At 32.2% G+C, this 13,506-nt stretch overlaps 1 protein-coding gene across 2 annotated transcripts in view; it reads left to right on the plus strand.

The window, feature by feature from the left end:
• Positions 1–13,506, plus strand: part of LOC140444177 (peptidyl-prolyl cis-trans isomerase) — a 17,248-nt gene continuing 3,742 nt past the window's right edge. Inside the window, exons 1-2 of one of the 2 annotated variants that reach the window (XM_072535890.1) lie at positions 1–204; positions 12,646–12,856. In XM_072535890.1, the coding sequence (XP_072391991.1) occupies positions 16–204; positions 12,646–12,856 (400 nt within the window). In that variant the 5' untranslated portion in view covers positions 1–15. Of the gene's footprint in view, positions 205–12,636; positions 12,857–13,506 lie in introns of those variants that run through there. The other variant, XM_072535891.1, reaches the window with a different exon arrangement.

Raw genomic sequence — 13,506 nt, forward strand, 5'->3', positions numbered from 1 at the left:
TCACTTCCGTTAAAGATGGCCTTCTTTGTCTTTTCCCGTCAAGCCGGTTTACAAAGCGCATTCGCCGGTAGAGGTGTGAGTTCGCAGTTTGTGAAATTTCTTAGCTGTACTTTGGTCAGAAACTTAAGCCAAAAAATGGGTTTGCCCAGGGTATATTTCGACATGACTGCTGAAAACGAGCCCGTTGGAAGAATCATTATCGAGGTAAGTGAAAAGCACGTTTTTATAATTCTAGGAGCAATTATTTTACGCTACCATGACCATGCCAACTTGCAAGTCACTATAGTAGGTATATATGTGCCCTTTACTTGTAAAGCACTTTAAGAGCTGTGTGTAATAATGATCACTTTGATTTTAATTGAAATATGTGAAAAATGCCGGGAAAAATACCTCTAGATAAATTTCTTTGAGGTAGTCTGGAAGGCGTGTTTGTCTTCATGGCGTCTGTCACATTACTCTCATTTATAAATAATAAATTTATTGATATGGCACATATCTGAAAATATATAATATGGAAAAATATTTTAAAATGTTAATAAGTTTATTTTAAGTTCATACCGGATCATACAACTAACTAGAAACTTAAGATTTTGGAGAAGCCGGCATTCAGTTTTTTATAATTCTATAATTAGCTAGTATATTTATCTACATTTTATATCTACTCTCGATTTCCTTTGAAAGGTGTGATGTTTAAGTAGTCAGCATGGAAATTTCCTATGACCCTGACTATATTATCACGATTTTGCTATAAAAATCGCTTATTTATGTAAGGTTATTCTGTGATACGAAAATGAATGTCAAGGGATAATAATTTATTATATGTATCAACCGCGATTAGAGGAATTTTATAAAAAAAATTACAACTCCTACATTTATTGTAGAAATCGACCAATTTTTAAATTATATATTATTTCATGCTTCTGTAGCCTAATTTTAATACAAAAAAGCAGTAAAATCAAAGAACAATATTTTTATGTTCAAATATTCACTTTCATGGATTCATCTAAGTGTAACAAAAGTTTTCATGTTTCAAATTGTGGTTTTGGCTTTTCATTTCTTATGCTTTTAATGCATTTTTAATAGATTTTATTCTTACATTTGCTATTTATTAATAAATAGGTATAAAACCTACAAGTTCAACAAGTACAAATACTTCCTATCCTAATATCCAGGATCCAGGCAAAAATGGAATATCACTATGAAGTAAGGTAATGTTCCCAGCCAGAAAGATTACTACAGTGAATATAGCAAGAGTTATGTCGTAATAGTAATAGCAGGAAGCTTTTTGACAATGGCAAAAAGCTCCTAACCCTCTTTAACTTAACATTCTTGTGCTACTTCGTTTACAGCATACTTCTTAACCCCTTAACGTACGTGCCCGTCTCAGACACGGGCGCGCCTTACTGGTAATTTTGTACGCGCTCGTCTGGGACACGGGCGCCGGTTAAATTTTATCCATAAAATTTTTCAAGCCTTGCAAAGCGGATATTTGTATAAAGAGACATATGTAAGCATATATCTAAATTATTTTTCTATTATAAAATAGATGACTCAGTCAGTATTGAGTTACTTTAAAATATATTTATTATCTCATAACTTGCAATTTGCAGTCATCATCATTTATAACCGATATTATTGTCGAACTTTTGTTTTGATACAAGCCTTCTGTCTTGCCGGTGTAAAGTCGTCTGAAGTCGATATTTATTGTTTTTTGCATTTGAACTAATTTGTGCCTTATTTTTAACATATTATATTGTTTGGTAAGTAAATTTTGCATATAATATTCGGTAGGTTAGAGTTATGTGTATATTTTTTGTTTTACTAAATTTCATTATAATTCATCTAAAATACAATATTGTGTGTGTGTGTGTGTGTCAATAAAATATGTTGGAATATTTGTATTGTTCATATAAATCATACTACTATTTACCTATTCAAAGTATTTCGTCTAAACAAAATTTTTAAATTTCAACGGATTTGCGTACACCCCTCCCCCCACGAAAAGTAAAGGTTTTACGCCATTGAAAATATTTTTTTTATTCAATTATAACCAAAATAAAACATTTTTACTAAAAAAAAAATTCGATTATTTTTTGACCATAACTTCAAAATTAATGTGTACGTTAAGGGGTTAAATTCTTTTGATGCTATTTTATTATAGAGGTTTTTTGAGCATTCCTTCTTCTACCATTATTTATTTGCTTTCTGACCAATCTAAGATTTTTCTTTTCCAGTTACTGAATCTTCTTCTTCTTCTGGTTCCTATCCGTTTCGGATGTTGGAAATCATATTGGCAATCATGACCTTGCTCGCCGCGGCTCGAAACAGCTCCGTTTCTGGCTGTCAGATAATAGTTCCTTTAATCTTCAATTGTATCTGGCATTGTCTAGAACTATGCCAGAATTGATTGGTAAAAAATATCTGAAATCATTTCTTCATGGTAGTCTTTTGCAGAGTTCGAAACAAATTCTAACAAACTATTAACAAATCGTTTATCTCTGCCAAATTAAATTCATTTTCGTGGAAACTTTGTTTTTAAAAACTTTATTTTCAGAATATAAAACGATACTGAAACGATACTGATTACTTACCGAACTATAAAAACTATAATAAAAATGCTCTTATTACAATTATTATAACTATCAAAACATTATTGAAAATAGAATTGAATTTAATAAACAAATGACCTATTCATCTATTCTGAAATAATGGATTGTGGTCAGCGGATTCCAATGGAATTATCTGTTTATATAATCACCAATATGAGTGAAAATTAAAGAAAGACCTTTACCAGTTAAGAGTTTTAATCTGTTTATCTTGCCAAACTTATTTTTACAAACTGTCTGTCCTTCATTAATTAATGTTTCATCCATGTCAAAAATATTATCAGTAACTCCTCAAATAAACTCATTAAAGCAGAAATTAAAAATTTTGAAAAGTTTTTGTAACAATTTTATTGTTTCTGTCTCAGGATATTGTCTAGTCTGTACTGCATGTTACAAAAGTCCTCTGGAGACGAACATACTAGTAAAACAAAGGTTTGGAAGGCTGTAAATCTGTTGACCCACATTCTGGAAGACATCCCAGTGAAACACTGAAAAATGACTTGAGGTTGAAGTTTGACAGCCTATGAATTAAAAGGTGATTTCAGGGTTCTAAAAACTTGATTTTTGAAAACAAATTCAATTAAAAATTACTTTGAACAACAAGTGGTCGCTATGAAAAAGATGACCTCTAGTGACAATTTGAGGTCTACTGCTTTGATTTTGAATGAAAATAACTGCATTCAATGGTAATTCAGTATTGTGTGACGCAGCAAGAAGAAAACAGCATTTTTTGCAGCGTCTTCATGATAATGTGCCAGCATATTCATTTTGACAAAATACAATGTAACATCCATCCATCCAATGGCGCTACAGCCCAAATCGGGCCTTGGCCTCCTTCAACAGGCTTCTCCAATCATCTCGATTTACCGCTGTTCTTTTCCATGAACGCGTTCCCAGGCAGTTCCTGGCTTCGTCTTCATCTTCCCATCTCTTTTTAGGTCTTCCAACAGGTCTTTTTCCCTGCATTCTTGCTTTTAATAATTTTCTGGGGTTTCTATTCTCATGCATGCGGACCACGTGCCCTGCCCATCGTAATCTCTGCAGTTTAGTATGTTGTGCTGTTGGTTCGCTATATTGCTCATATATTTCTCTATTATACATAATTCGCCAGTTGTTGTTTTCACTTATTGGGCCCAGGATCCTACGTAATATTTTTCTTTCAAACACATCTAATGCATTGGCAGATTTCTGTGTCACCCCCCCATGTTTCACAACCATAACTTACTATGGGCCTGATTATTGTTTTATAGACCCGGAGTTTTGTTTTCGGTGTACGTCTCGCGATTTGAATATGTGGCCCATCGCGAAATAGGCTTTATTTGCCAGCACAAGCCTTCTATTTATTACCGGTTTTTCTTCATTGCTTGCGACCAGATCCATTCCTAGGTATGTGAATCTATTTACATGTTCTATATTGTCAATAAAGTGTTGTTGCACCAGTCTATTTGATCTGGTTTGTATGAGTTGTATAAATACAAATAAAACAAAACTACTCATACAAACAATGTAACGTGCCTTCCTATAATCTTATGCCATCCTACCTCTTTTATGTGCTTCCAAAACTGAAAATGCCACTTAAAGGGCAACTTGTAAGGGACAATTTTCTGCTCAGTTTATTTGAGGGTGTTTACATTCCTCCTCAAATGCTTCGTGATTCTTATTTCCAATACTGCCACTCTGTTGAAAATATTTATTCAGTTGTGTCCCTCAGTTAATATCCCTATATTTGGTGACTACAATTTACCAAATGCATTATGGTCTAACAATGAGTATGGCGTATTGGTTCATTGTCCAGGAGATTCAGCTGTGGATGTTGCTCAAACACTTTATTTAAAATTTTATCAATGTAATTCTATATCAAATGAGAGAAATGTATTTTTGGAGTTGGCTTTTTCCAGCGATAGGGAACTGAGTGTTATAAAAGCAAGTGATCCTCTACTGAACTCAAGCTTACATCATATTGCCTATGAATGTTTAACAATCTCAAATATATCTAATTCGTCAAGACTAGCTTATGAGCTAGTAGTTTTGTCATCCTACTTTCAATGTCATATTGACACATTAGAGGCTGTTTAACCTAGGTTTTTGAGATACTGTGGATTTAGAACTCAAAATATTGTTGTTATTCATGATTATACTAATATCAAGCAACTACTATGATTACCACCACTTAGTAATAGGCAGGATATTTCAGGTTGCTTCTATTTTTAAAATTATAAATAGTCATATATATTGCCCTCACCTGCTGAATGATATCAGATTTAATGTTCCATATTTAGGTTTGCACCATATAACTACTTTTAATATCCCCCTTCATGAACACCATATTGTTGTAACAATATGTTACACAGATATATGAGATTGTTGAATAACTCAGATGTAGACCTATTCAATACCAGGTGCAGTTAATTTAAGAGGTATGTTGTACTTGCATAAGTTTATTATTTCTGTATTATTGTATTTTTACTGTTATTGGGATATCCTGTTAATAAATAAATAAATCAAATTAAATAAACTTTTATCATGACAGAAAATTCAAAATGTGGCCATAGCAATGTAGGCTATCACAAAGTTGTAGAATTGCTTCAGTGATTTAAAACACTGATGTAGTTGATTGTTTACAGCAGTGATTGCTTTAAAGGATGTCACAAGCTGGAAGACTAATTTCTAATAAAACAAAGCTTTACACTTTTGGAGCTGACCTTGTATATTGCAAATATTTGACCTTATATATATGTATATTTCACTGTGTATATACTTATAATGATATATTACTACATCATTTACACAATCTATACTGTTGCTATTTACCAACTGCAGAACATTGTGATAAGGGAGTTAATTAGGAATTTTTTTGATAGCGAAAATTTGTTATCTTGGTATACTGTTTGTTAAAGTTTAATCAAAGTGATGTCGAAATAATAATCCTATGTAATATAATCTTTCAAAAAAATTTTAAAAATTTTTTCTTAAACCTTGGCTATAATTTTTAACCTTTTCAAATTTTAGATAGTCATTAATGACCTGTAATTATATTCTGTACAAGTAGAGTATAAATGTAGTATAAATGAAAAATTATATAACATACTTAACAGGTGCCAATAAAGCATGGGGATTTTTTCATATTATGCCAGTCAAATAAAATTTTGATACTAATGTAAATAATTTTGTATTAGGTTTCAAATTGGGACATTTTCCAAATTAAAGTTTGGTAAAAAGAAATGATTTGTACGATTTATTCATTGACACACAAGCTATTTTCTAGTTGTAGTTGCTGGCATTCTTTTTATTGACTCATATAAACATCGTAAATTTCCATAATCTGAAACAAAACGACATAAATGAAGTGCTATTTTTTGGCTCAACAATTCAGTAATAAATAATGTCACGACTTAAAAATAAATTAAAATTTACACGTTTGTAGTATATTTCTTACAAGATTGTAGTTAAAAACTTTTTTTTTGTTAGGGTAACGAAAAGTTATTTTAACATAATGAAATTAAGAAAATTATTTCGAGATAATAAAGAACTAGGCCGCCCACAGCATCTTTTGCTCTTTTGAAATACAATATCCCATGGGCAGCAAAACTAAGCCTGTATTGATATGTGATCTGAACCACAGAATCTTTATTGCAGATTCAACCATACAAGGTAATTGGTTTTTAAGATTCAAATGTGTAACAGGATTTTTGTAATGTATTTTTCTCTGCATATATGTGTATGTCTGTATATAACATGTATGTCTTTGTATATATGCATGTACAATTTTCGAAATGAAGATTATTATGACTATTATGAGTACTACTACAAGTGTTTGGTTAAAAACAAAAAAGAATTTCAATTGATTGAAATATGACTTTTTTATTTTGCAGCAAATGAAGCCATATTTTATAAAGGTGTTAACAAAATAAAAGTTGGACGATGTTTGCCATTTCTTAATATTCTCACGAGATATATAATTTATTATTTTTGTCGATAGGACACTAATCAGAAGATATCGAATTTTCACCGTTGATTTGATAACAAATTTTATTAAAAATATTTCTAAAAACGCACTAAAATCAGGATTTTTAGTTTGTTTTCTATAGAGGTCATCCTATAATAAAGGGTCATAACCTATCAACAATTTGTTGGTTATACCATTTTCCCAGAATTTTTAAAACATAATTTTTTGACAACAATTTCCAGAGTGGAAATCGAAACGTCAAACTTTAGTTAGATAAAAAATGTAATTTTAATTACAATAACTTGTGTCTTACTGCCATATATGCTATATAATGCCATATAATATGGACTAAACGGGGTTAGTTCACCTTGCTTTTACAGCAAATTCATTGTCAAAAAAGAAACAAATTGTTATTGTACTGCCGTCTAGTGCAATTGGAAAGTGAGGTTGGTCCATCTTGCAATTTATGATTTACAATAAAGAACATTTTGTCATAAAGTAGGAAACTGTTTTTGTAGGTTACCAGTAGCCTCATATATATAAGATCTGTCAGATATGCTGACGTTTTTCTGCCGAAATTATAAAATTGCGTTGTTCCTAATATAAGTTACCTCAAAAATGTTGCAAAATTTTCATACACCCTTAAAACCAAATTCTGACTGCTTTATTCAACCGGACAATTATGATTTATGTATTACCTGTGAATCCTTTTTAAAACGCTCACAGAGCGTGGTCGATTGAGCATAATAAACGGCGGTTTTTCACAGTGCTTGGAATTTTAAAGAGGCCAAATAGGGGTTAAATAATCTGATCGTTCAGATATACACATAAACATGTGTTCTGTTTTAATCCACCCATGAATAACAATTTTTGGTACGTAAATTGTTCAAAGGTGATAAATTTAAAAGTTGTATATACCTATTGTTTTAAATTTGATTCTTTTTTTAATGTGCATTTCTTTTTTTATGAATTTTCTTGATTGGAACTAGTCGCAATATCAATAAAGTATAAAGCCGGCCACTCACGATACTGCGACGTCGATCAATTTTATCGAATTCGACTAATTGACAAACAAACAAAATCGTTACAAATTTATCACAGGGATGGTTTCTATGATGCAGTACTGCAGAATTGATATTCGACGATTTTGTCGAACGACATTGCAGTATCGTGAGTGGTCGGCTTAAAACAGTAAAAAGTATCAAAATAATTAATAATTAAATAGGAATAAGCCACAATTAAAGGTTAAAGTTTATTGACGTTTCAATTTCCACTTCGGGAATCGTTCTCAAAATACAAACATTAGTAAATTACACAAATTTTGTTTTTTTGTTACTTGGTATAACTTTGATATTATACTTATTCTGGCATAATAAGAAAATAAAAATTACCGCTAATCTTGTTACATCAAAAATATTTTCATACATCCTTACAATCAAATTCTGACTGCTTTATTTAACTCTACAAATTTTGTCTTCAGTCCGTCCTTTACCTGCTTTGGTACTAAAATCTCACATGATAATGTTTACATCATTTTTCTTTGTTATCTCCATTAGATGTTTGATCTCTTGGTAGAATTCTCGTATTGGAACATATACTTAAAAATAAAATTAATATTTCGGGTGTGGCATTAATTCGCTACTCGTATATTATTTATATAGTTATAAGTTCTTGTACATATTTTTTTGCTTTTTTTGTCAACTGTAAATGTCACTCCGTTATAATAATGAAGATCGTCATTGCCAGCATTTATATCATGTTTATCGAGATTTGTCCAGATCCATGCCATCTAACTTCACTGCCTCCCAAGTTCTCTCACGATGTTGAGATTTTCCTTTCGGTTAAGGATTACTGAGAAATCACTAGAGTATAATAGACCAACATTTCTGTGTCTGATTGACCTAAGAAAGCGTTTGACTGAGGAAGACTCAAATATGTAATCCATCTTCTGTATAATGGATAAAATATTATAAAAACTATCGAAAACACCTACCAAAACAACAAAATGGAAGTCAGAATTGATGGACAACTTACAGAACCTATAGAAATAGGCAGCGGAATAAGACAAGGGGATTCATTGAGCCCATTCTCTTCAATTTGATCATGAATGGAATCATCAAAAGCGTTTAGGGAGAGGATACAGAATGGGAAACACAGCAATAAAAATACTCTGTTACACAGACGACGAAATATTGTTAGCCCAAGATGAAGGTCTGCAAAGACTGGTCCACAAATTTAACATAATAGCAAAAGAATTTAACTCAGGAAACTTAAACAATAGTAGTCAGCAAAGAACCAACCAGATGTGTATTGAACAAGTAATGGAAATAAAATACCTGGGAATTACACTGTCTAGCTATGAAGACCTGGACAAAGAAGTGAGAGATCAAGTACAAAAAGCAAATAGACTGGCAGGATGCCTTAATAACACTATATGGCGAAACAGACACATTAAAACTGAGATGAAGTCAAGAATTTATAAAGCCAGTGTAAGACCAATAATGACATATGCCATAGAAACAAGACCCGACACAGCCACAACGCAAAGGCTACTGGAAACGGCAGAGATGAGAGTACTGAGAAGAATTACAGGAAATATGCTGAGAGATTGAAAGAGAAGTGAAGACATTAGAAGAAAATGTAACATACAGTGTATAAATAAATGGACACAAAATAGAATAAAAGAATGGAATAACCACATAAGCAGAATGGAGGAGACCTGTGTTGTCAAAATAGTAAGGGATAAGTCACCAATCTGCAGAAGTATCGGACGACCGCGCAGAAGATGGAGCGACAGCCTTCCATAGAGGTATTAATCCGCCAATGAACAAGCAGAATTGCTTGTAAAGAGGAAGAAGTTAAAGATTTCCGATAAGGTTTCGCATTCAAGGTTCCAATTTTCAATTTTTGTTTTGTTCCACTTTCGGGTGGTTCCTACAATTTAACGTGGGGATTATTAGCTCCCCTTGACCATTTACGGCCTGCCATGGACTAGGGACTTTGGCCATAACTTGCCAGAATTATATTGAAAGAGTTTAGTGTGTTGGTTTTTCCTTTCCTTACACACAATAATTGTAGGGGTGCTCCACAATTTCGAAATCTGCATCACGAGAGAAACCGTTGTAACTAAGGACTTGTTTGCTGGTACATTGTCCTGATCAAATAAAAAGTTGTGATATTTTATTTAAATTTAAAGATAGGAAACGCCTAATGAAAGACCTCTTGGGTTTGTTTTACTAATATTTGAAATTTAAATGCGTAGGCTTACTATAGGTACATCGACCGTAGTCATACCTGAATAAAGAAGACTGATATGGAATAGCAAAATGTTGGGTGAAAATAACTGATTCAATAAAATATCTAAGAATCAGATAACATTTTTAAACATATTCGTTATCATAATTTATCTATATTTTTTGGGAATTGTGGCCTAATGGCCCAAAATACACTGGTATTTTTTCTTGGATCAAGAGGAATTTATGCTTCAAGTTTCAAGACTATAGGGCTTTCCCTTCGAGCATTATCGTACTGGACAGACAGACGACACGATTATAAGAGGCCTATGAGGTCTTTATTAAAGAACTGATTTTTCTCCTGACATAAATGCGCTGATATTTTTATCTTTTTGTGCATATCTTAGATCTACAGGTTCTACAATATTATGTCTCATCTCCAGGTCTGATAAAGAATTCTTCAATTTTGCGAGTTTCTTGAACACGCGCTCCTCTATCAACATTCTTATAAAGTTTGGAAACTTTCAGCTGTTTCTGTTATCTATGTGGTTTTGTCTCTGTTGTTTATGTGAAAATAATTTCTTGTCATGTTTTTTTAGTTTCTTTCAATAGATCAAAGTTTTCCTTTTATTGAAAAATATTAATTAACGTCCGGTGTATCGATTTGAAATTTATTTTTCAAACATCTACCCCTTTCTGTTGATTTGGTATAAAAATTCAAGGTAGTTACATTATTGAATTATGTATCAAATATCGACGTATTCAGAGTATGGTTTCCTTTAAAAAAATAAGCCACTTTCTTGTCACGCAGGGGACATATAAAAAATTTAAAGGCGACGACCTTGGAAGGCTCATTTGGAACATATGGGAAAGTAATTATTTTTCGTCAAGGCTAGCGGGCGACTTTGTTCCCTAATTAAAAGAAAGGGGTCGGACTTTGGGGCGAAGCTGGTGATCGGTATTGTTTGTTTACCTTGGTCAAGTAATTTGTGGTGTTTTAGGGTAATATAAATCGATTGACTCACATCACGCATGCTATATATATTTTTTTAACTGACTCGTTATCAATTACCTGGACAAAAAATTGCTATACAAAGTACCAACTCATTCTTTTCGAATATTTTAGTAAAAAGCATGTATAAAATCAATAACTACCTGTTCATTCTACCCCATTCCTCTATGAAATACAAAATAATGCAAATTTTAAGACTAATATTTTCTTTATTTCGTTTTATTTTTTAAAAATATGATTTATAGAACCACTTTCATTTGGATTTAGTTAATTTGAACACAGTAGCGATGACATCAATGTGTTATCTTGAAAAGTGTTAGATAACTCTGTCAGCGTTTGTCTGAAGGTTGTTTACATCCGGATTACTTCACTTTTTATTTAGTAGGAAATAATATTTTATGACACAGACGCTATCAATGGATACATAATACTAATGGCCACGTGTGATGATAATCCACGCCCATTGTAATAAAATGCAAATTAATAATTAATAGCAAGTAATTTTGAGATAATGCTCCGAATCAGGTGGACCAGGTATTAGTCAAACAGTTTATAGTCCAACAATATATTGGAGAGGGTGACTCACTCTCAAGAACGATATCTGACGCGAACTATTGAAGAATTTCACAATTACTCCATAAATAGTTCAATTTTTTTTAGATTAAATTATGTTATTAACAATTATTTCCATCGTGATGTGTCTGATAAAGTTATTAGTTTATTGATTTTGTTGGTTAGGAATTTTCTGGTTAGCTTAAGTGCGGTGTTCAGTAGATTTATACCTCTATAATTGTTGAGGTCTTTTTATCTCCTTTCTTGAACATTGGTATCATTATGCTGTTTCTCCATACGTCTGGTCACTTGCAGTGCAATATTATTTTTGTATAAGTCTTGTCATCTCTAGGGTTATACTTTCTCCTCCGTGTTTTAAAAGCTCGTTGGTTATTCAGTCTGGTTCTGGTGACTTTCCAATTTTGAGTGAATTTATGGCTATTTCTATTTCCTGAAAACTGATTTCCATTTCGTGTCTTAATACGTTATTGCGTTGATTATTATTTTCCTTTCCTTTAAACAGTTCCGTCAGGTATCTTTCCCATTCGTTTGCTGGTATGTTATTGTATTCCTTAAATTCTGCCATTTCTTTCAATACACCTGAACTATGGTGTATTGTTGTTTCTTTTGTTTCTTTTGTGTATGACTTTGGTACATTTCTCTTGTAGAGTCGTTCCATAGTGATTCTACATTGAATTTTTCCTCGGTGATTTCCTGTAGAAAATGTTTTGGTGTTATTTTCATTATTGTCATTTTTCTATTAGTGACTATAACTATAAAATCAATCGTAGATTTGTGCCTCTGGAGCTTTCAAATGTATATTTATACTGGAGCTTATGGTCGAAAAATGTATTATTGATTCTCAGTTCGTTAATAGTACATAGATTAGCTGTGAGTTCTCCATTTGCATTGACATGGTTTTCATTAAATCTTTGATTTACTCCTGGAACAATTTTATTTCCTATTCGTGGAATAAAGTCAACCATAAGAATTAAGGGTTCTTCATGAGGTTTTTTATCCAATATGGTTTACAATTGTTCGTAGAATGCCTCTCGTTCCTCCTTAGGTTTGCAGTCCTCGGAGCTATAGATAGATACGGCATTTAATTTTTGGTAGTTCATTGTGATGTTCATATTATGTATTATTCTTTCGGATATATAATGGCAGTTATTTATGTTATCATTAAATTTTTTATGGTCAAGTATACCTTGGACATACTGGAACTTGGTATACTGTACAAGTTTATAATTAAAAGACTTAATTCTCCTCTACAATTTAAACATTTTTATGTTACAGCTAAGAAACGACGTGGTTCCCAAAACAGCCGAAAACTTCCGGGCCTTGTGCACCGGCGAAAAAGGCTTTGGCTACAAAGGATCCACCTTCCACCGTGTCATTCCCAACTTCATGTGCCAAGGAGGCGACTTCACCAACCACAACGGTACCGGAGGAAAATCAATCTATGGAAACAAATTCGCAGATGAAAACTTCACACTAAAGCACACCGGTTAGTAGGAAAATACATTTTGTTACGGGGTTACGTAGGTCTTGTATTTTCAAAAAATCAAAAAAAATTATTCAATATGAAAGTATAGTACTTCAAGAGTATTCACACCAAATTTGAAGTAAATTTGAGCAATATTACCGGAGTTATAAAGATTTGAACACCGCGCACTCGGTGCGTCCTTATGTTTTTCGATGCCATAGGCACGATTTCTCTAGAACGAATCTACCGATTATGCTGAAATTTTGCACAGTTCATCTTTATACTATTGTTTTATAATTGAATGAGGTATTTTCAATCGGTCGACTCGTTTTACGAAAAATGTGTTTCAAAAACAATGAAAATCGAAAAAAATGCTAAAAAATAGGAGACGAAAGTTCATTCAAACTTATATCAAAACTTTAAATTTAATTTTTTCTCAATTCGTTCAATCACGAGCCAGTCATAACGTATAAGAAAATGATCTGAATTTTTGAATTCAGACAAACATGCACCGAAATATTCTGCCTACCTCAAAAAATGGCGGACGAAGAAAACTGCGGGAAACAATCGACAATTTTCAATATTTTTAGCTAAATTTTTTTACAACTTATTCAGATTCTAAACTTTTCTATATTTAAAATGTGTAAATTTTAAATAAATTAGATTTTTGG

The sequence above is a fragment of the Diabrotica undecimpunctata genome, chromosome 6, assembly GCF_040954645.1.
Source record: "Diabrotica undecimpunctata isolate CICGRU chromosome 6, icDiaUnde3, whole genome shotgun sequence".
NCBI lineage: Eukaryota > Metazoa > Arthropoda > Insecta > Coleoptera > Chrysomelidae > Diabrotica > Diabrotica undecimpunctata.